Genomic DNA, 25,193 nt, shown 5'->3' on the forward strand with positions numbered 1-25,193 from the left:
CTGAAGACAGTCTTTCAAGAGAGGCAGCTAGAAGCTAAAAAGAAAGATAAAATGAGCATGCATACATGGGGACAGGAAGGCAATCAATAAGCTTTTACAAGTTCAAGAGGAGTTCTGAATTCACTTTTGCTCCATAATTGTTTCCACGGATAGTTTGCTAAAGGATTTGAAAAGAGAAGCACGGCCTTTGAGGCTAGACACAAAGTCGGCTTTAAATGCGACCTCCAAAGCTTGATGATTCTGTGACCTAGAAATGAGTGTACCTTGTTGGGGCAGCACTCAAGAAGTATGCCCCTCAGTCTTCACATTTTCCCCATGATTAGCTTAATGTCAAAAGCGCTCTGCCTAATTGTTAAGAGATCCTTGCATTTTACTTTTTTGGGGAAAGAAGTGCTACAGTGCATTCTAGTCAAGACGACAGATTGAATAGATGCAGGGGAAATGCTAGGTAAAATAGAATAGAATTTTAAAAATATACTGTTTAAAAATTCTCTCTGGGTCCCACCTCTCCTCCACCTACCACCCTGTTTATGTGATTCCCTTGACAGCAAAACTTTTCAAAGGGAAGTACTCAGTATCTCCAATTCCACTATCCTCTCTTAAACCTCAATCAGATGTTATCTCTTTTGTCCCCATCTACACTCAGTCAAAACTTTTCTCAAGGTCACAGTGGTTTCCAGGTCCTAAATCTAATGGTCACTTCTGAATTGCCAACCCATCTAAACTATCAGCAGTGTTTGACACTGTTCACAACTCCCTCATCCTGGAAGTACTTTCTTCACTTGGCTTACCTCTTACCTCACTGGTCTCTTCTCAAGTCTCCATTGCTGATTTATTCTCTTCTTTCTAATCTCTTAACTTTGGGGGTGCTCCAGGCTTAGTCCTTGGTCCTTATCTCCATCTATATTTACTCCCTTGGTCACCTCATCCAAGTTTATAGCTTTAAGACCATCCATGTTGATGACTCCCATATTCTTATCTCCAGTCCAGCTTTATATTTCCCCTCAACTCTCTAATAGGCATCTCAAACATTTTCAAAACTGAGACCCTGTTATTACGCCTCCCAACAAACAACCCTAAGCCTGCAAATTCTTCCCACAGTTTTCTCCATCTCAGTGAATGCAACACTCTCCTTCCAGTTGCTCAGGTCAAGCACCTGACTCCTAGTCATCCCTAATTTCTCTCTTTTTCTCATACATCTCATCCAATTTCAGCAAATCCCAGGGCTCTACATTCAAATGTACATCTAGCATCTGACCACTCCTTATAACTTCCACTGTTACTACCCTGGTCCCTGCCATCATCATCACCTCTCACTTGGATGGCTGAGATAACCTCTTAACTGGGCCCCCAGCTTCCACTCTTGCCCCTGCTCCCAACAGCCTATTCTCAACATAGTGACTCTTTTAATAAACCAAACATATTGCATCATTCTTCTTTGCACAATTCTCCAATGGTTCCTCATTTCATTTAGAGTAAAACCCTAAATCCCTGCAATAGCTTCCAAGACCCTATTTGACATGACTGCCATCACATCTCTGACTTTATCCATACCTACTCGCCTTTGCACACTCTGCTCCAGCTATTTCTCTAAATACCAGGCACACATCTACCTCAAGGTCTTGCATTGGTTTATCCTCTTCTTGAGTCTTCCCCCAGATATCATCATAGTTAGCTTTCTCACTCCTTCAACCTTTGCTCATACTTAATACTGCGCTCACCCATCTGTTGCATTCCCAATCCTTCTCATTCTGCTTTACTTTTTTCAGCAGCTCTTCTCACCATCTAATATATGATTTATTGATTTAATATATTTCTCTTGTTTATCATCTATCTCCCTTTGTTGGAATGTAACCTCCTCTAGAACAGAAATTTTTCAATTTTGTTAACAAGTGTATCTATTCTGCTCACCTAAAACAGTGTATGTTTAAAAATGGGTATTGAATATTTTTTCAATGAATCTAAAATGGCCTTTAAAATAACATGTTTTAAGTGTTCAAAAAATAAAGAAAAGGAAGTCATAAAACAAAAAATAAGGCAATGTGAGAAAATAGGGAGCTTTGCTTTGAAAGTAGATGCCTCACTGTATAGTAAGAAACATAGATATTGGGACCAGACAGGCCTAGGTTTGAATCTTGGCTCTGCCACTTATCATGTGACTTGGCAAGTTATTCAACAGCAAGAATCCAAGATTCACTATCTGTAAAACTGGAATAATAATGTCCCATAGAGTTGTTGTGGAAGTCAAGCACCTAGCACACTGCTTGACACATAAGAAGTCTTCAATATACCTTAATCATAAGTACCATGTCACCCTTCCCACTCCTAGATTGTGTTAGGGCTGACCTCAGACCACGTTTTGGACACTTCAATAAGTATCTGTTGAATGAACACATGATGAAGCATCTAACATATAACAGTTGTAAAATCAATGGAAGATGCTTTCATGATTGCTCCCTCAGTCAGGTTTGTCCTGTCCTCTTCATTAACACATAATCAGCTTCTGAGTCTTATATATACCATGGCTCTTCTGCCCCACCCAGCCCCAGGTACATGCTCAAAGCCAGCTGCTTCTGAAAAATTGCCTGCCACCTCCAAGCACAATGGATTTGAGTGAAAAAGCAACTTGATAATGTACAAACTCCAATTTTGCCAAAATGCCTGTGTATTGTGACACAATTCAGGAGCAACAGATCTCTAGGGATGGATGACAGAATGTCAGTAGCTGGCATCATGAGTCACCTGAACTCATCGGGAAAGGAAAATATTTGGGATAGAGTCAATTAGGAAGAATCTGCTTTGGATTGGCATTGATGTTACTACTTAAGCCACTGTTGTCCAAATGGTGAGGTGGTGGTTTTGTGGAAAAACTTTGTTCTCAACACATTGCCTTGTTCTCAATTCCTTGGCAGTTAACAGCTGTTATCAACAGAACATGCTTCTTTCAATACAGCATTGTCTATAGTAACTACAGACAAATCAAAATATGATGGTCCCTGGCAGAGGCCAGTGTATGCTTTGTGTAGTTTTCTTCATGTTTCTTTTGCTTAGGTTTCGTTGAGATCCTTGGATCTCTGGGTTTATAGCTTTTATAAAATGCAGACAATTTTCTGGCCATCGTTATTTGAAATATTTTTCTGTACACTCTATACTTTGGAGACTCCATTTATACATATATTTTGCCACTTGAAGAGTTTCTAACAGCTAATTGATGCTCTTTTCTTTTTTTCTTGTTCTTTTTAAACTTTTTCTACTTGTGTTTAATTTCGGAGAATTTTTATTGCTTTGTCTTTAAATCCCCTAACCTACTAAATCAATGTTTAATCTGCCACCAATCCCACCCAGTGTTGTTTTACTCAAATTTCATCTTAAGATTTTTTTTTACCCATCTTCCATGTATCACTTAAAATTTTGAATATATGTAACACATATGTAAATATCCCTGTCCACTAATTCTGAAATCTGTGTTTGACCTGGGTGAGTTTCCATTGATTGGTTTTTCTCTTCAATAAGAGCCATATGTTACTGCTTTTTTGAATGCCTGGTAATCTTTGACCAAATGCCAAATATTAATTTCACCTTGTAGGGTATTGGATAATTCTGCATTCCTATAGTCTTCATCTTTGTTCTGGAACATAGTTAAATTATTTGGAAACAGTTTGATACTTTTGGTCTTGTCTTAATGATTTGATAGTCAGAAACAGAGCAATAGTTAGCCTAGGGCTAATTTTCCCCATAACTAAGGCAAGACCTTTGTGTGTACTCTTATTCCTCATGTCTTGCATATTATGAGGACTTTCAGTGTGGCTGGTAGACACAGGAAGAATTACTTGCCCTGTATGAATGCTGGCACTATTCCCTGTAATCCTCTTGGGTGGTTCTTCCCCTCATAGATCCCTGGCATCCTCTATCTGTGTAGCCCTCTCCCCTCTGGTACTCTGCTAGCAACCTTAGACTACCTATACTTTCACCTCAATTTACCCAACTCAGGAATTCCACTGGGATCCCTGTGTGTTCTTCCTTTTGGCTACATGGCCTGGAAACTAGCTAGGCAGTGAGCTATGGCAATAGTAGGGCTCACTTCATTCATTTCCCATCTCTTAAGAGTCCCTGTCCTCTGCTGCCTGATGTCTATTATCTTGAAGACTATTTTTATATATTTTGTCTGTATTATTTTTGGATGTTTTGGGTAGGAAAGTCAATCTGGTCCCTGTCACTCCATCTTGATTGGAAACAGAACTCCCCCAAATCCATAGTATATTGTTCAGTTACTGAAATGATTAAATTTGGGACTGTAGAAAGATGGAGTTTAAGGATAAGTGAAAGCCAAAGGGTATGGAGTAGCAGGTAAGCTGTCATTATGACTAAAAAATATATGTGATGGTGGACTGAGACTGAATGGAAATAAGCAAAATTAAATAGCAATTGTGCTATTGTGATAAGATTACAAATTTCTTTAAAAAATTAACCACTTACCTTTAACTATTAGTATTACTTAGGTTTTATACATTTTATAAAGTGAGAATTTTTTTAATTCAACTTTCCTCAAAACACTAAGTTGAAGGACTGGATTCTTCACACATGGCACCTACAGATCCTGGGTAAATGTTGACTGCCTGATAAAGTAAGGCAGTCAGCTATGTAGATGTTAGCCTGATGGCTAGAGCTATATGGATGTCTTGGCCTCTTTTCCCAGCATAACTGAAATTAGCTTGTGCATAAACAGAACATTGCTCTGTTTAAATTAACCTTTTTCTACCTAATTTCCTCACTGTTTCACACTTGAACAGAATGCTAGGTTAAGCAGAGGTACGTTTTCAGAAAGGAGGAAGTTTTATCTACTACTTCTATGGAACCCGGGTATATGCAAATCTTTTCAAGCAAAATCATGTGGAAGCCTGAAAACCAAAGTGAGAGTCCACAATTCCAACCTGTTGATACTGCTCTTGAAATCCCTTTACCAGACATTTGAAGAGTGTTATAAAAATAACAGAGTGCTTTAACATCCAATACTCATTTGTGCATCTTACATATGTGAGCACCTACATGTGCGGCCAGCCCTGTTCAAGATATTTGGGGATGTGCTGATGAACAAGACAGCTCCCGCTCTCATGGAAGCTCATTCTGCTGCAGGAATATAGATAATATATTAATAAATGAGGTTCCACTGAGCATTATTATATCCTTATGAGGTAGCCTGGCAGAGATTATTACCACTCCTGTTTTACAGATGAGGAAACTGAGGATCTCCATGGTAAAATAACATTCCCCAGGTCACATAATTGGTAAACAGCAGAATCAGGAATCGAACCCTTATCTCCTGATGTCTAGGTCATCTTTTCTCTCTCTAGTACTGTCACCACTGCAGTGAGCCAGCCTAGCAGCTACATTACATGCACCCACGGAGTGGCAGGTAAGGTGGAAGACTATCCATTGGGCAGGCTTTCTAGGATGCTTTTCCTGTTTTCTTGTATCTTTTTTTCTTAGTTTGATCTTATTGCCCAGACTAGAATTTCAGATCATTGAGGGGAGACCCAGGTTTCATATTTCTACTAATGTGTACCCTTATAAGATTCTCTAGAGTAACATCCTGTGAATGGATAATTGGCTGATACATTTGATGGTTTAAGAAAAAGGATGTGGGACAATCCAGATTAATTAGGGGTTGGGTTCTACTCATGATGGGATGATGCCATCTCTTGAGTCTAATCACCCAGCCTACAGTAACAGGCAGGTCAATAACCTTTCATTTCAAAATGCACTCACAAGTCAAAAAGACCTTCAACAATGTCTGGCATAATAGAGCTTAGCTTAGTTCTTTTTAAAGCTACTACAGGGACCATTCCAAGCGTGGCTGTTACTGGCTCTGAATGAGAAATGGCTACAAAATGGCAATGTGGAACACCACTTATGTGCTATGCCCATAGGGAGTATTTCTTGAAGTCAGAACCTTCTTATGTGGTCAAGGCAAGCAGAATTTGTCACTCCCTTGGGATAAGGATTATTTTGAGCTGATTATTTTAAAGAAACAGCAGCATAGGAGAAGCTGTGAAAACAAAAAGAAGTTACCCTTTTGTAAAAGATACTTATATTTAGAAGGAAAATCTCCATTTGTAAGGGTGTCTCCCTCTCTGTACCAGGGGAAAAAAGGATTTCTAAATTTCTAGAAACTGTTATCAATGCAGAAGGTAAGGACTTAAATCTACATAACAACCTTACTTTCATTCACTGTATCCCCACAACTAAGTCCCCACCCTCAACATATTCTTTTATCCTTAGCTGAAAATGGTATTTAAGATGGCCACTTGGGCCATTTTGGAAAGTTACTGAGTATTTCTGGGTCTCTCCCATGTATACAGGAGATGTATATGCTAATGAACTTCTGTTTGTTTTTCTCCTGTTAATACTGTCTTTTTATTACAGGGGCATCTCAGCCAGGAACCTAGAAGGGTAGACGGAAAATTATTTTCTTCCCCTACAACGGCAACACACATGAACTAAAATCACCATTATGGGAATAAGGGTCCAAGCTTTTACTCTATGGCTCTCCATGTACGTACTTCTGAGGCAGGAGCAGCAGGTTCAGCCTTCAGGAATTCCACTCCATAAATTCTTTGGCCTTGAATGCTTCTATAAATAGGCAAAAAGAGAAATGGTAAACACATCTCACTTGCCAATTAAATTTAAATTCTCTATAATACAGTAAAAATAAGGTTCTGTTAAAGAGAAAAACCATAGGGTCCAAATGGCATCATCTGTGCTAAAGCCCATGCTACCAAACCTAGATGTAATACCTAACCTAATTGCAGTTTTGACATAATCTTAATCTAGTTTGGAATTTCCTGATTAGCACCAATTAGATAATCTGTCATGTGGGCCCTCTCCATCCCTCAAAGGAAGAAGAGGCAACTTATAGGATAAAACCCTTGATATTATCTTTCCTCCCCAAAAGATATCCTGACCTAAAAATAATCCTTTCTTTTCTTTTGCTAATAGCTCCCTTGCCCCACCCTTCCTCCTATACAAACCTTCCATTCTGTACAACCCCTGTGAATGCCCTTCTGGATCCTAGATGGGATGGTGCCCAATTCACGAACCACCTAATAAAACCAATTAGATCTTCAAACTTGCTCAGTTAAATTTTATTTTTAACAGTTCAAACAAGAAAAAAATTGTTTTATTTTTCTTAATAAATACTATCGATCTCTGAGGTGTCACTTTTTCTACAGAGAAAGTTTTTCTGCACCATATCTATAAAGTAAATCATCTGGACCCTCATCAGAATGAAGTTTGCTGAAAACTGCAAGGTTTCAATGCCTCTTTTTGACAGTGGTGAGCAAAGCAAGCTTTTTTTTTTTTTCCCCCCAAAGGCCAAGGTGTATGAGTGAATGTTCTTAAGTTTTAAACCAACTGCAATTACAGAAAATGCGTTCAGGCCAAATTGAATTTTGTTTCTTGTAATTAGAGAAACTCTCGATTCTCTGGCTCATTAACAATTCATTTCTATCAAAATTAGAATTTTGATGCCCAAGGTGAGAATGTAGCTTCGTGGTGCACTCAGGTCTAAATACTAGCTTACTTTTCACCAAATAAGTAGAAGTTGAGAGAGAAAGAGAAAGTAGTAGAGAGGGAGAAAATATGAATGAATAAAAACCTTGCTTTTAATACTAAGATTATGTTTTAAGCCTTAATTTCATAACTTGAAGCTGAGCAGGATCCTGCAGGGCCTTCCCAGGTACAAAAGTCTGTCTGTGTCCCCACCTGCCATTTCTTATTTGTAGAATAAGGCTTTCATCTCCTAGGTCCTCCCTGAATTCCAAAGAGCAGACTCAAGCAGTTACCAATTAGGGAAGGGAGGAAATGCAGAAACAAAGGAAGAGTAGTAAAGCAAGAAAAGTAATGATAGCCTAAGCAACAGTTCAGCTATAAAACATAGTTCTACTCCTCAAGGGATATGCATAAGAATCTGATGCATGCCTTTGAGTCATTCTGCAGAGACTAAGACCCTCTACACAGGAGGAGGATGGCAACTACATGCTGACCACAAGAACACAGAACCCAGATTGGTTGGAATCAGAAGGTTGATGGTCAAGATTCCCAAAACATCACCCTGTTACCTCACCACCAACCATGAGCTGCAACCCTCACCCCAAAGGGTGCCTTTAAAAACCCTTCCCTGAAAGCCATCAGGGACTTTTTGTCTTTTGAACATGAGCTGCCCTTTCACCTTGCTTGGTGCCCTGCAATAAATGCTGTACTTTCCTTCACCATATATATTTTGGTATCAAAATAATATTTAGAAAGTATTGATTTAAATAGCATACACAACTAGTTAATGAGCTCATTCAGTCATCTGTGTGGATGATTGGGCTATAAACTGTCTAATATGTGTTTCTCACTGGTTTGACTTTCAGCATCAAGTAACTTAGACATAAACAGAGTTACTTATAAATTTAACCATACATCATTTAAAAATAAAATTCCAAAAATATTATTATTTACCTTTTAATTTTTTTCTTTGACTAAATTTATAAGTCACTTTAGTCTAACAGAGTAAGTGTTGGTATTTCTTCAAGGTTGTTTTCACTTCCTGTTTGTTCTTTATATTATCTTCATTGCAGACCATATTTTGCCCCTTGGCTTCAACTAGAGGTGACTCCAACATCTTTATCCCAAGACCTCTCCCTGACCCATCGACCCATCGACCCATATATCCAACTGCCTTTAGGACATGCAGTCTAGATATATAACAGATACCTCAACTCTACATGCTCCAGTTGGACTCCTCTGACTCCACCTCCTCCACTTCCCCCTCCTCCTGCTCCTCCTTCAGTGTCTCCTATCTTGGTGAATATTTCCACCCTCCACCCAGTCACCCAAGACAGAAAACCACAAGTTATCTCTGACTTTTCCCTTTTTCTCAACTCTTCTCTATTTTGTATAAAAGTTTGTTACTTTCTGTCTACCTTTTCTATCTGGTGAATTTCTTGAAGGCAGTGTGCATCTTTTGAAGCTCTTATATCCCCAGCACCCACCATGATGAAGAGCACTTTATTTTCATGAATATCTGCTGAGTGCATAAAGGAATAAACAAACTGACCAGTCAATTCATTAAAATATTTACATGTCCCTCACCCCAGGCGTGCTTAGCTTGACACAATTATTTTCCAAGGACCAGCTGAGGCTTCCATCTGTTCCTTACAAGCAATTAAATGACTCCATATTGACTTCTGAATAGTAAATATCTTTATACCTGATAAACAGCATGTGAATGAACATCCATCTAATATGGTAGCCACTAACTACATGTGGCTAAATTAAAATTAAAATTCAGTAAAATTTAAAATTTAGTTCTTCAGTCACAGAAGCCACATTTCAGTACTCAGCAGCTACATATGGCTAGTGGCTATTGTATTAAACAGAACAGATTAAAAAACATTTTTGAAAAATTATGCTGTACACTAGAATTTGACACAACATTGTAAAATGATTATAAATCAATAAAAAACATTAAAAACAAAACAAGAAAAGCAAGAAAAAATAAATAAACCTAATTACCTCCCCCAAAATAAAAATTAAAAATTTTTAATTGTGAAAAAACAAATAATAAATTTTAAAAGCTCTTTAAAAAATAAATAAATAAATAAATAAATAAATAAATAAATAAATAAATAAATAAATAAATAAATAAATAATAAAAAACATTTCTGTCGTCACAGAAGGTTGTATCCAACAGCACGGCATCAAAAGATGCAGTGGGTGTTTACTGGATAAGACACTAATTTTGACAATAAAACATTGTGAGGCAATTAAGTTTTGCTCTAAATCCACTGGCTTGAATATAAAAAAATAGAAAATAAAGAAAAGCAGTTTTCCAAATTCTTCCATGAATTAGCATTTCATGCTTCTCTATATGTTAATATAGATGGCAAATGTGTGACTCAAAATCAGAATGTCCAAGTAACAAATAAACACATACATACTTAAGGAAAAGCATTAAAGACTGTTCCATAACTAACCAATCTATGCATGAATAAAATGAATTCAGGCTCAGGATATGAAGTGTAACAGAGGGTTTGCAGTCTCCTCCATTACTGCTCTTTGGTTATGAACAGATACAAACAGAACTTTCCTTTTCCAAATTGCATCAGTTACTTTCAAAAAGAAAGAAAACAATCGAAGAACACTTTCCTAGCTGTATTTACATGAAAAGAAAACTTTCTAATTTTACAAAGAAAAGTACTTCTGTCCCATTATGTAAATATCAAAATGTTACTCTTAAATTGGGCCCTTAATGTTTTTCACTCACTCTCCATTTTAAATCTTTTCCCAAGGTTTGATATTCATTGGTAAAGTAATCAACACTGCTGAATTACTTTAATGGAAGGTTGTTCTTGGCTCAAAGACCATCTACTTCTACTTGCTATATAAATGAAACTGTAAATATGAAAAAGACATCCAATGAATATTGTCCTTTCATGTGTCAATGCAGTACAAACTAAGGTGTGTTTTGAACAGTTGGGGCAGAGAATCAGGAAACTGATGACAGTAAAAATATAATCCTAAATGTCTTTGCTTGTTTAATTTATAGCTGAGATGATCTAATCTGAAGCGATGGAAGAAAGGAAAACCAGATTTCCCCTCTTGGTTGCAGGTTGTGACCAAAGTTTAAGGAGCTAATTTTTAAGATTGTTCTAACCAAAGCTAGTCCATAGGCTCACAGAGGAAACCCACTATCATCCCTTATCTAAAATGTGAAATCTTGGGTCAAGTTGTAAACATCCTTTTTTTTCCTTCAGGTCTAACTGCATCTCAGCCATCCCTGACAACTGCTTGGTACTAGCATCTCCAGAGCCTACCTCTCCTCAAGAGTCACTTTGCTCTTAAGTGGTTACTTAGGGATCAGGCCTGAAACAGCATCCTATTTTCCCCAGCCCCCACCATTGTGTCCAATATGTCAAAGCTGTCATGGAAGATGGACAGAATTTGGGTCACACATATTTGGGCTCAAACCTCCACTCTGACACTTCCTAGCTGTGAGACCTAATGTAAGTCTGTTAACTTCCCTGAGCTCCAATGTCCTAGTGTTTAAAGTCAGACTCATAATGTGTACCTTGTAGGGATCTTGTAAAGATAAAATAATGTTTGGAAAAAGTGACTGGTAATTGTACAGTCCAACACCATCCTCTCAAACGCCCTCATTAGCCATTCTGCCTTTGATCACTCTATTCCTCTAAGTTTCTTCTCCACTTAAATATATGATTTGGGATGGATAATGCTGTAATTTGCTTTAAAATGGTTCTCTTGTGATTTTAATTCTCTCTCCTAGAAAGTGTGTTCCCCAGAGATGAGTTCTGCATGCACGATCATTTATTCCTTTGGAGCCAAGAAGCAGACCCTCCAGTGTTCACATAAGCAGGCTGGGAATCAAGAGTTGCCATTGATATACATCACCTAGACCAGTACTCAGCTTTGGGCAGGGATGGGGAGAGGAAGAAGGGTGTTTTCTGGCTACAGGGCTCTGCATACAATGCACCCTTGTAAATATCCTCTGAATGAACGTACAAACTAATCCTTCCTAATACAAAATAACTACTCTTTAAATATTCCTTCTCTTTCAATATAGCACCTTTCAGTAAATAAATCATTGGAGAATGTCATCTTAATAGATTTACATTATCCAAAGATGGAGCTAGTTTATTTTAGGAACCTATCCAAAGGAGATGATTTTGATCAGTTCAGAATATCAATAACTTGAAGTGAGTGCTCCGTCATCACCCTCAGTTATCATAAAACAACTTCTATCCAACCCTACTCCCTACCCACTACCAATCTCACCTCTGATGGCAGGGGAGATACCATCACCTATTGAGTTACTACCATGTGGTAGGTATCTTACACATATTATCTTTTTGGATCCTAAAATAACTCAATGACATGTGTTCTGTTATAATTCTCACTTTATAGATGAGGAAAATAAAGCTCCATAAATTGAATAATGAGTAAAGTCTGTTAAAAAAAAAAAAGTAGTAATAATAAACAGAAACCTGAATTAACTAGAGTTCGGAAACCAGAAGGGGGCGCTCTCACACCCTGTGATGACAGCAGAGCCCAGCAGGAAGAGGAACGATTCCTCTTCTTTCCTGGCAAGGACTCAGCCAATGAAAAACCATGGACTATTTGGTTGCTTTAGCTTTCCCCACTTTCATTTCCCCTCTATAAAAGTGTTCTTCCTTTGCTGTGCAGGTACTTGTAAGTGGTTCATCATGGTTGTAGACCTCGAATTGCAATTCTCTGCTAATCCCGAATAAACCCATCTTCGCTGGAGAAATATCTACTTGTTTCAGGTCAACAGTTTGCTTGCCCTGGCAGGGACCAGAGAAGACTCCTGGCAATGATAGCTCCATCACAAGTGAGCAAACAGGTGTGGTACCCACACTGTGCCCATTGTTGCTCACTGCTTTTCTCATCAACCCATCTTTCTCCTGGACCTGGGCTCACACCCACTTTTCATGTGAAGCTCTCCAGGCTTTATTCAGGATCTATTTTAAGGTTTCATTTTTTTTCTGAAAAAGACCTTGTTCTGTATGTGAGTATTTGTTTGGCACTTTGGTCTGATCTCGAGATCAGATTGCTTCAATCAAAGCTGGCTGAGAATGCCTTTGGCCCAATTCCATTGGGAAGGAGCTGTTTCAAACGAAATTGTGCTGGTTCAGCCTTCAGCCTATTCCTTTGAAAAGACTGCCTTCTGGAGATTGGTTTGAAAAGTGGGGGAGGGAGGGCTTCAGCCTGGCTCCTCCAAGATCACGCTGCTTCCTTAAGATTGGCTGGGATTGGCTTGCAAGCCATTTGAACTCAGCCATTTGTGTTGTAAGCTGTTTAAGCTGCTTAATCAATTTGAAAATTGTTCTTTAGAGTAAAAACCTCTAGGAAATGGGTCCCAGTTATCTAAGTATTTTGAGGGCACCCCTCATCCCCCTCCTACAGGGACTCCAGCCCATTTTATGTTGAAAAACTCTTAGTGTTTCTTCATTCACATTTCTAACTAAATGGACTGATCTGACCAATGACCATTATGGGGAACTTTTGAAATCCCCAAACTTAATTTCCTTAAAATTGAATTGGACTACAATAGCTCAAAAATTTCCAGAACTGAGTGGAATTCCAATTTTGATTGCTATTTTGAAGTTTCCCAATGTTATCAGGAGTCTAAAATTGCCCCTCTGCAAAATAATTTTAAGATTAACTGAGGCAAACAGAGGATTAAAGACAGATAAAATGGCTCCTGAAGCCTCAGACTTTCTTCCTTGGCTTCTTTGTCTTAGGTTCTGCTTTGGCACCATCTTGTCTCTCTCCTTTGCCTCCTCAAGGCCAAAGCCTCCAGAGCCATCTTCCTCCTTCCCTCCTACTCCATCTATGCCTCCTTCATAGCTTCAAATCTCTCCCTTAGCAATTCTCCCACCAAAATTTCCCTTTTCTCTGAAACTCTCCCCACTCCCTTTTCCTCTGAACTTACCAGGACCTCTCTCTTTTAAATTAAGCCCTCTGAGGATCCAAAGGCTAAACCATTAATTTCTCATATTCCTTGGAGTAAAACTGAACTGAGAGCCACAGTCAAAGATTTCCCCAAAGTAAACAAAGATCCTCACATATTTGCTGAGGAATTTAATAGAGTCATTCAAACTTAGCAACCTGATTTCTCTGGCTTACATCAACTAGAGAATATACTTGTTGGTGATAGTCAGCCCCAGCATTGGGTGAAAAGCACTAATTGGGAAAATCCTGAAAGGTCTCTAGAATTAGAACTGGGAGTCCAGCCCATTAACTTGTTATATGTTCAGGCTCAGTCAATCCCTAGGCAACTTCATCCAGCAATTCCTATGGCTTTTCCAAAGCCTGTTTATTGAAACAAAATTCAGGCTTGCACACAAAAACATGATGAACCTGTTCATGAATATTACAATTGATTTCAGATTATTTAAAAAAAATCTGGCCTTCCTTCAGATGTTGATTCCAGCTGGGTAGCTTTTAATTGTATGTTTATTAGTAGACTGTACCAGGACCTTTATTTCTAGTGAAAAAGGACTAGATGGGATGGGGAACTATGTCCCCTCCAGATTTAGTTAATCTGGCAAACTAGCTCTGGCTCTCTAGATGAATCACCTCCAAGGAAGACCATCAAAATTCTTAATCTTCAACCCCAGAAAATGAAGGCCCCTAAACAAAACCAAAACTCCCCTAGTTTCTGCTATTATTGCAAAGGGCCAGGGCATTGGAAAAGAGATTGTTACAAATTTAAGCATTTTAGGTGGCTTCAGCTCTCTAACTAGCCTTTCCAATGCCCTCCTAACCCCCCAGTGATGGGCTCCAAAGAACTACAGGGGGTCCTCCCATTCCTATTAAGAGGGAGGACTTCTAATCATCTTTGAAGAATATTTCTCCAGATTTGGAGTTAATCTCTTCCAGTTCTGATTGACACTGGAGCCACAATTTCAGTGTTCAACCCTACTGCTATAAAACAGCCCCTGCCTCAGATTACTAAAACACCTCAAATAGTGGGGATCTCTAATGAACCTCAAGAGGTTCCTGTCACTGAACCTATTCCCTTTTGTTTAGGCCCTTTGAGAGACACACACCCTTTTCTCATTAGTTCCTCTGCCCTGTCCATTTATTAGGCTGAGACTTCTTAGAGAAGTATCATGCTAGAACTTCTTTCTCCTAAAAGGGGGAAACCATTCTAGAAATTGACAGTGGTCATCAAAGTAACCCACCAGGTGAATTAAATGACCCTTTGGCATCTTTTATTTTTCCATCTCTGTTGATGTTAGAGCAGATTCTGGAAACACTCACTGATCATTTATCCCTGTTGAATCAGCTACCACTTTTTTATGAGCAAAATCTCCAACTGATGTTGGCAAAATTTTCATCACACTTCCCAACAAAATGAAAATAGACCCTTCAAAACTTCTTCCCAGAATTAACCAAAAGCTTATAAGAAACCCTTCAAAGCATAAAGCCTGTAATAGAAGATTACAAGGCTCGAGGTCTCATTATCCCTTGTACTGGCCCTTGTAATACTTCCATTTTACCAATGAGGAAACCTAAGGGCTGAGACTGGAGTTTTGTCCAGGACCTCTGAGCAATGAGTAACACTGTTATCCCTCTACATCCTGTTGTTCCTAACCCTCCTATGTTACTAACATCCATTCCCACCAAAAGTAAATTCTTTACTATAATTGATTTATGCAGTGTATTCCTTAGTGTTCCACTTGATGAAGCTAGCCAATACCTTTTTGTCTTCACTTGGGAAGAAAAGCAATTCACCTGGATAGTAATACCTCAGGGTTTTACTGAGTCCTCTGCATTTCTCAAATCCTGAAGGCTGATCTGAATGACATAAAGTTCCCTAGAGGTTCTATTGTGTTCAAATATGTGGATGATTTGTTTCTTTGTTCTCCTTCTCAAGCCTCCTCACAGGAAGGCAACATTCTATTTGCTAATGCTTTTAACTTTAAAGAGACATAAGTCACCAAAGAAAAACTGCAGTTTGCCCAAACCCAGGTTTGATATTCAAGACATCTGATATCACAACAAGGGCTACATCTAGCTTCCCCAAACACAAAACTAAGCACCAACTGTGAGGTTTTCACAGGCTAGTTGGTTATTGCCAAAACTGAATTCCAAATTTCTCTCTTATGGCCAAATCTCTGGATGTTTCACTAAACAATAACAACCCTGACACAATTTTATTGGATGAACTGTATGGCACAGCTTTCAAAGCCTTACAATTTGATGAACCCATCTGCCCCTGGGCATCCCAATGATCAGATTCCTTTTTTCCCTTATTGTATATGAAAAGGAAGGGAATGCTCTTGGGGAACTCACCCCAAAACACAGGATGACCATTAACCCACAGGGTATTATAGCCAGCAACTGGACCCTGTGTCACAGGGATACCCCATTGCCTTAGAGTTCATCACCACCATTGCCCTTTTGGTTAAATTCATTGAGAAATCATTGGGGGATCCCCTTTAAACATTTTTGTTACCTCATGAACCAGAAGCTCTTCTGAATTCTCATCATATTCAACATTCCTCAGCAAGGCACCTTACCTCCTATGAAGTCCTTCTGTTAACTGCTCCTCACATTTACATTGTAATACCCTTAACCCAACTTGTCTTCTCTCCTCCATCACTGACAAAGTCCCTCATGCCAGCTTAACCCTGACAGACCACCTCCTGACCCCTGGTAATGATCTACAGAAAATTCTTTTGGGTAATTTTGACTTCTCACGGTTCAGTAATGGCTTTTATTTAAAAGGTGACAATGGCAAGTATTGTGCTGGGTATGCTATTGCAACGCCCTTTGATGTTGCTGAGGCAGCATCTTTACCTATGTCTACTTTGATCCAACAGGCTGAATTGTGTGCTCTTACATGGGCATGTACTTTAGCCAAGAACAAAATTGCCAATATTTGTACTGACAGTAGATATGCTTTCAGAGTAGCTCACAATTTGGAATACTGTGGAAGAAAAATGGCTTCCTTACTTTCAGTGGAAATAAAAATTTAAATGGCCTGTATATTCAGGAATTATTGAACATGATGATTTAACCTACCACTTTAGCTATTATTAAGATTCTGGGGCATTCTAAACTTGACTCTCTGGAAACTAAGAGAAATCACCTCACTGACAATTCTTCAAGGAATACTGCCCTTCAAGGAACCAACAGCAGCCAAACCTCTGTCATGGTCCAAAGGGATATTTCCCCAAATGATAATTTAGAAAAACTGGCTAGAGAAGCCGAACAATTGGCCTCAGAAAAGAAAAGACAAGATTGGAAATTCAACAATTGTCGGTTTGATAAAAAAAAAATGAAGTTGTGGTTTGGACCATATAACAATCCAGTCCTACTGGAGACTCAAAAATCCCCACTCCTCACCACTGTACATGGATTAAACCATTGGCCTAACAACAATGATAAGTCTTGAAGAACCAGTATGGGTGGGGAAACATCAGTAAGGCCAGGAAAAGTGCCTACAACTCACTTGTCCCACTTGTTCTAAGTACAACCCAGGGAATTCTGTTCATACTGCTCCTGGGCATTTTTAATTGCCTAATGGACAATTTGAAGTCCTACAAATGGATTTCATACAACTTCCTCCATCTGATGGATATAAATATGTTTTAGTCATGCTCTGTATTTTTTTACACTGGACTGAGGCCTTCCTTTGAAGACAGGCTACTCCATTCTCAGTGGCTTAACTTATCTTGGAAAAGATTATCCCTACCTAGGGAACTCCTCTTGAACTTCATAGTGATCAAGGAACCCATTTTACTGGCCAGGTGCTTTACAAGCTGTGCTGTTTGGCTGGTATTACACTTTCACTGTGCTTACCAGCTCAAGCCTCTGGTTTAGCTGAATGCACTAACAACATTATCAAAATTCAATTCTCAAAACTTGTAGAAGCCCTCTGAATACCTTTGCCAAAAGCACTGCCATTAGTCCTTCTAATTCACAGATCCACCCTTTCTGGAACTCAAACTGTCACCCTTTGAGATAGTCACAGGACACCCAATGCACTTGGCTCCTGCTTCTTTTAAGTCACAACTGATAAAAGGAGAGATAATCCAAAACTGCAAAGGCCTAGTTGCTTCTATTAAAAATAAACATGTTTTGTTCAAGCAATCTTTTCACACTGTGCACTTGGGGGATGAAGACCTTAAACATTACATTTTGCAAACTGGAGGTTTCATCTATTAGAAGAGTCACCTCCAGAAGAACTTTCTCCAACTTTGCTGGAAAGGCCTCTATCAAGTATTGCTAACCAACCCTTGTGCCACCAAACTGAAAGGAACAGACCCTTGAATTCACATGACACTCCTAAAGAAAGACCAGACCCTGACTGGGCCTGCACGTCATCTGGTGATTTCCCAGAACTGAAGCAGATGACGTCTGATGAGACAGCTTTCCCAAGATATCCAGACCAGGCTCATTGGGAAGTCTGCTGCCAAACCTTTGATGATGGCATAAGGCTTTGGATGATCTCCAAATTGACCATTTGGCCGGAAACTTTCCAAGAATTTGTTTTTGGTGAATTCACCGGGACCTGGCCATGACTTCTCTCAAATGAAAGACTATGAATAAACGACATCTTGCAATTTGAAAAACACAAGTAAGTGAAAGATTTCTTTCCTTCCATGACTGTGGTATCCAGTGGAAAACTCAGAGTCCCATCAAAGAATCCCCAGTCTATTCTCATTTGGGAAAGCTCCTGATGAATCTGAAATTGTTAAAGATTAGTTTCCTGCTTACAAAGAGATAACAAATCCACCCACTTTTTTTAAAAAAAATTAGCATTTGAATATAGAAACACTTTCTGAGTGGCTGCTTCTAGAAATATTTTTTTGGATTGAATGCCATTTTCAGTCTCAAAAATTTTTCTGTCTTTCTTTTTATTGATGGGAGGAGCGAAATATGCTATTTCATTCAGATATCCTGGATGGAAGGAGTTTGTTATTTGAATCTACCAGTCTTCTCCAATAGAGACATTTATACCATTGACTATCCTATATTAAAGGCTCTGGTAATTTTTACGTTTGAGTTCTGACAAAAAGAATATGTATTTTCTGACCTATCATACCAGAGTCAAAAAGGATAGAGTAGGGAAATATTTGGGTTGTGTGTTTGAGTGTGTGTGTGTGTGAATACATGCATGCAAGGGTTGGGAGATAGGCAGAAAGTGAAATAAGGTGGCTTGGGAAATACTTGGCTTTTCTCTTGGATTCCCTACTCTGACCACCACATCCTTCACTGTTCCCTGGCCAAAATGCAAAGAAGATCAAGGCCCATGTATGGATGATGTAGGGTCTGTAAGCCAAATGTACTTTACCAATAGCATCTCCCATTCTTTCTGCTCAAGCCATGGACATAGATTCTTGTGGCTTTTATAATCATATTGTTTGTGTGAGCTGATACATAGCTGATAAACAACTGATATATCTGAAGCTAATATATCTAAACTGACATATAATTGAATTTACATAGAATAGCTCAGATGATTTTACATACTAGAATATGAAGATTTAAAACAAAATGTTAAAATATGGGGTCCCTTTTAAAATTATCTGGTAGGTAATTACTTTTATCACATAGCTAAGAAAATTCAGTCTCTGTCTTAGTTATGTTAACAGACTTGCTTCCAACCACTACTCATACACAACTAAAAGGAACAAAACTCAATGCTTCAACCCTCATATATTTCAGTGTTTTACAAAGGCTGGAGTCCAAATGGTAAAATTTTCACCAAAGGCTTACTGCATCTATTTCATAGAAAACATCACTCTCTAAAGGGCCAGTTTGAACTTCTCTAATGTGCTTTTTTTGGTTACACAAGTTTTCCACAAACACATCAAAAGCGGAAAAACATCTAATGGCACTCTATGGTATTTCCTCACCAGAATGGAAAAAAAAAGAAATACACAATATTCATAATACCTTGAAAGTACATACAAATCATCAACATGGTAAAAATCCTAGTCTGATGACCCCCAGTACCTCAAGGGGCAAGTTGTCTATGGTGAGCGGTGCCCTGATGTCAAAGAACAAAAAGAAAGCAGACAAACACCAAGTAAACAAAAACTCTATTTCTTTAAAAATATGGTAGGTCATACACAAAATGTTATGATAATTCACAGAGAAAAAAATGTGACAATGAGTGTGTATATGTCCATGAATGACTGAAAAATTGTGCTGAACACTGGAATTTGACACAACATTGTAAAATGATTATAAATCAATAAAAAATGTTAAAAAAATATATGGTAGGTCATCAACCAAAATAATGTTTTTCAAGGTTTTATCATCTTGAAAAGAATACTGCTGTTATTGGCCTCTTCTGAAACAGTATATAAATATTAAGCAAATAAGAAGGCACCGTTAGAATCTGATTAGTGTTCTGTGGTCTGCCCCTTTTTCAAATGTAGAGAAGGCAACATATAGTGTTGGTTGGTGAGTCACTGGAACATGCCTGGAACCCAGCCTGGAAGCCAGCTGCTAACACTAAAGACATTCATAAGCAGAATGAATGTCAAGGCTACAGAGTTCTCCATCATATATTTGTGGAAAATTCATTCCAGGAGAAATTCATAAATCAGACTAGAGACTATACTAAGACCAGCACTGTGTGGTAAGATATAAAGAGGGTTTGCTCTGTTCCCACTAACTAATAAGCCTTTTAGACCAAGCCTTCCAGCAGAGGACAGAGCGTTCTATGGGGATGCATCTCCTACTCCAAAAGAACAAAGTATTTGAAGGACTAGGACTGACAGCTCAGTCCTAGTTTTTACAGTTCACCTGCTACCGTATTTACTTGCAGATGTCATTATTTTCATAATATCACATATTTGATCATCAAAATATTAATCTATTATCAAATATTTCCTTCAGTATGAAATGGTCTAAGAACATTTTTATAAATTAAAATTCAGCACTGTTCGGTCAAAATGATTTCCTTGACACAGCACTTCAGAGGCTCCAGAGGGCCTGGTCTGGGTATATATGTTCATGATAAGGTTTTGCCAAACAGCCCATGTTTTATTTGGCATCTCAATCTTCCTACTTTAAAATTCACCGTCTCAATCATTTTTCGAAGGTGACATTCTGTGTTTCTTCTGTCACTTTTATATGACTATTATTGAGCCAGTTGTAGAAATAAAGCAACAGAAATCAGTCAAGTCCAAGCATATGTTAAAAGAAAAAAACTTTCTTGTGTCTTTGTTGCTTATGAAAGCACTGATGGCCTAAATGTTGGTTGTATAGATACGACATATGACTTTATTATTTTATTTTTTTGATGGGGGTAGATAATTAGGTTATCTATTTATTTATTTACTTAGGTTCATTTTCATATTCTTTTTTTAATTGAAGTATAGTCAGTTTATAATGTTGTGTCAATTTCTGGAGTACAGTATAATAGTTTTGTCATATATATATATATATATATATATATATAATATACACACGCATATATACATTTTCACATTCTTTTTAATTATAGTTTACTACAAGATATTGAATACAGTTCCCTGTGCTGTACAGTATAAATTTCTTGTTTATTTATTTTGTATATAGTAGTTAGTATCTGCAAATTAGATTTTTTTTAATGGAGGTACTGGGGATTGAACCCAGGACCTCATGCATGCTAAGCAGGCACTCTACCACTGAGTCATACCCTTCCCCCCTGAGATATGACTTTAAATTGGGCCTTCTTTTCCTTTTACATTCTGCAAATCAGTCCCCTTAGCTTCTAGTGGCAAGGTGGACACACAGCTAATCACACACTTGTATCCTAGAAATCACAAAGTGAGTTAATTGAATAAGACAAGCTACTCTCTGAACTGAGGGAGACACAAGCTGAATGCAATTTGGATACCTCCTTCTTAGAGCTTTTGATTCTCTAGAAGAAGAGCTACGTCAGTCCCTGTGATCTCAAGACAAAGTGAACAGTGTCACTAGGAAAGCAGAGAGGGGAGAGTTCTTCCCAATCCAGGTGCCCAGGCGGTAGGAAGGACTTCAGAGAGGAGGAGGAATGACCTGGTTCCTGAATGGGAAGGAGGGTTTAAGCACACAATGTATAGATGGAAAAGGCATTTTAGTCCCTGCAGAAAACAAGAACAAAGGCACAGTGAAAGAGGTTAGATGGCACTTACATGGAATTGTGACTTTATTATCATTTTTGTTTTTCTTGTACATCTCTGCACTAGGCAGTAAGTTTCTGATGGCAGGCCCAGAGCTGGACACTGAGAACACAGCCTCATGGAGTTGACAGTGTCATGGGGAATCCAGACCATAAACAAATAGTCCAAAGATAACTATACATTTACAAATAGCAAAAAGCATGACGAAGAAAAAGGGCAGGGTGCCGTGGGAAGAGACCCCAAAATGGACCTAGGGGGGCATTATGAGCCAACCATGTGGCAACACGATAGAAGAGTAGTTCAAGTTGAGGACATAAGCACGTGCACAGGCTCTGTGTTACAAAAGAACTTTGAGAATTCCCAGAAGACAGGAGGCCAATATGCTGCTGGAGAAGGAGAGATAGTGAGTGTGGCACGAAATGAGATTGGAGGATTAGGTAGGCAGGAGAGCAGTATGGCTTACAAATCATACAAAAGGATGTTGGATTTTATTCCAAGAACCAGGGGAAAACACTGAAAGCTTTTGAGCGGAAGAACAAGACCATATTTCAACAAACAGCTTTGGAAGAGAAAGAAAAATACTATATGATATCACTCATATGTGGATCTTTAAAAAAAGAGAGAGAAAAGAAAAAAGAAGACACTAATGAACTTACCTACAAAACAGAAATAGATTCACAGACATAGTAAACAAACTTAGGGTTACTGGGGGGGAAAGGGGTTTGGAGGGATAAATTGGGAATTCAAGATTTGCAAATACTAACTATTATATATAAAATAGATTAAGAAAAGAAATTTCTTCTGTATAGCACAGAGAACTCTATTTAACATCTTATAGTAACCTATAATGAAAAAGAATATGAAGAGGAATATATGTGTATATATAGATATGTACGACTGAAACATTATGCTGTACAGCAGAAATTGACACATTGTAACTGACTAGACTTCAATAAATAAATAAATGAATAAATAAGAGGCAAAGAGAAAGGTATTATGTCAAAAGAGAACAGGAGCATGTCCCACTTCTTCTGATACCTAATACGCAGCCTGCCATCTTCATTAAGCAATGATAAATGAATACCATGAAGAAAAAGTATATTACACTGTTAACTGTCTGAGTAGAACAAGCAGCTGCCAGCATATTTATCCAAAACTATTTTTCATAAATAGGCAAATACTGAGATAATTCATCCCAGATTTTTCTAAACTTTGATATTTATTAAACTTTTTTTTATTAGTGTCGAAACCCGCAGTGATTTCAGGGTCGCTTCACTAAGTTTTGAGTACAAAACTTACTTAGAGCTTTTCAAAAAAATACTAACAATGAAGTTGCTCTTATCAATCGTAAATCTAATAAGACAGTCTAAAGATTTTATGCTTTTAGAGGATCAAAGAAATTTGTCATGTAGCTGAAGATGGAATATGGGTTGGCTAAAGGTCATATAAACACAACGGAATCTAAAAGCCAGAATTCTGAGGCTGCATCTCTTTTTCTATCTTTTGTTTTATGTCTCCCCTTTTCAAGGATCAGAACCTGTACATACCAATAAGACAAATTAAATGGAAACCAAGAGGCTGGCTCCAAATCTAACCACCACAGCAGCATGGGACTAGGCTCATGGGCTATTATTTCCTTGGATGCCAGTCTGCTGGAAAGCCCCAACTCCTCTCCTATCCACAACTCCAGGTGGCGGCATGTGCCTGTCTCTCAGGTGGGTGCTGAGAGCATGGATTTATCTGACTGTCTGTGGCCCCCAAGCTAGGAATTCCATCATGTTCAGACTGGGTCACATCTCCACCACCCAGCAAGGAGGCATGGACAGTTTTCATGGAACAGTTTGGGTCTTAATGGGTGTAGAACCACCTCACAAGGATGGAGGTTTAAAACGTACTGGCTTGAACTATTTACAATAGCCAAGACACGGAAGTAACCTAAATGTCTATTGACAGATGACTGGATAAAGAAGATATGGTATAAATATTACAACGAAATACTACTCAGCCATAAAAAAGAATGAAATAATGTCATTTGCAGCAACATGGATGGACCTAGAGATTATCATACTAAGTGAAGTAAGTCAGACAGAGAAAGACAAATACCATATGATATCACTTATATGTGAAATCTGAAAATGATACAAATGAACTTATTTACAAAACAGAGACACACCCACAGGCATAGAAGACAAACTTATGGTTACCAAAGAAGAAAGGAAGGGGAGGGATAAATTAGGAGTTTGGGATTAGCCAATACAAATTACTACATATAAAATAGATAAACAACAAGGTCCTACTGTATTGCACAGGGAACTATATTCAGTAGCTTGTACTAACCTATAATGGAAAAGAATCTGAAAAAGAATACATATGTATAAATAAAACTGAATCACTATCCTGTACATCTGAAACTAACACAACACTGTATATCAACTATATGTGAATAAAACAATTTAAAAACAAAATACAATAAAATCTTTTTATCTATTCTGCATATGCCTGTCAGTATCTACAAATTCTGAACTCCAGTCTGTCCCTTCCCACCACCGCCCTCTTGGCAACCACAAGTTTGTATTCTATGTCTATGAGTCTGTTTCTGTTTTGTATTTATGTTCTTTTTTTTTTTAATTCCACATATGAGCGATCTCATATGATATTTTTCTTTCTTTTTCTGGCTTGCTTCACTTAGAATGACATTCTCCAGGGACATACATGTTGCTGCAAATGGCGTTATGCTGTCAGATTTTATGGCTGAATAATATTCCATTGTATAAATATACCACCTCTTCTTTATCCAGTCATCTGTTGATGGACATTTAGGCTGTTTCCATGTCTTGGCTATTGTAAATAGTGCTGCTATGAACATTGGGGTGCAGGTGTCTTTTAGAAGTAGGGTTCCTTCTGGGTATATACCCAGGAGCGGGATTCCTCGGTTATATAAGTCTATTCCTAGTCTTTTGAGGAATCTCCGTAGTGTTTTCCACAGTGGCTGCACCAAACTGCATTCCCACCAGCAGTGTAGGAGGGTTCCCTTTTCTCCACAGCCTCTCCAGTATTTGTCATTTGTGGACTTTTGAATGATGGCCATTCTGACTGGTGTGAGGTGATACCTCATTGTATTTTTGATTTGCATTTCTCTGATAATTAGTGATATTGAGCATTTTTTCATGTGCCTAATAATCATTTATATTTCTTCCTTGGACAATTGCTTGTTTAGGTCTTTTGCCCATTTTTGGATTGGGTTGTTTGTTTTTTCTTATTATGTCGTATGAGCTGCTTATATATTCTGGAGATCAAGCCTTTGTCGGTTTCATTTGCAAAAACTTTCTCCCATTCCGTAGGTTGTTGTTTTGTTTTACTTATGGTTTCCTTTGCTGTGCAAAAGCTTGTAAGTTTAATTAGGTCCCATTTGTTTATTCTTGCTTTTATTTCTATTGCTTGGGCAGACTGCCCTGGGAGAATATTTTTGAGATGTATGTCAGATAATGTTTTGCC

General features: G+C 38.2%; 1 protein-coding gene across 1 annotated transcript in view; it reads right to left on the bottom strand.

Annotated features, from left to right (window-relative positions):
• The window catches only part of PASD1 (PAS domain containing repressor 1), a 65,500-nt gene that overhangs the window by 13,476 nt on the left and 26,831 nt on the right, over positions 1-25,193 (bottom strand). Inside the window, exon 10 of the mRNA XM_032474710.1 lies at positions 6,561-6,630. Within this exon, the coding sequence (XP_032330601.1) occupies positions 6,561-6,630 (70 nt within the window). The remainder of the gene's footprint in view (positions 1-6,560; positions 6,631-25,193) is intronic.

This window comes from Camelus ferus, chromosome X (assembly GCF_009834535.1).
Source record: "Camelus ferus isolate YT-003-E chromosome X, BCGSAC_Cfer_1.0, whole genome shotgun sequence".
Lineage (NCBI taxonomy): Eukaryota > Metazoa > Chordata > Mammalia > Artiodactyla > Camelidae > Camelus > Camelus ferus.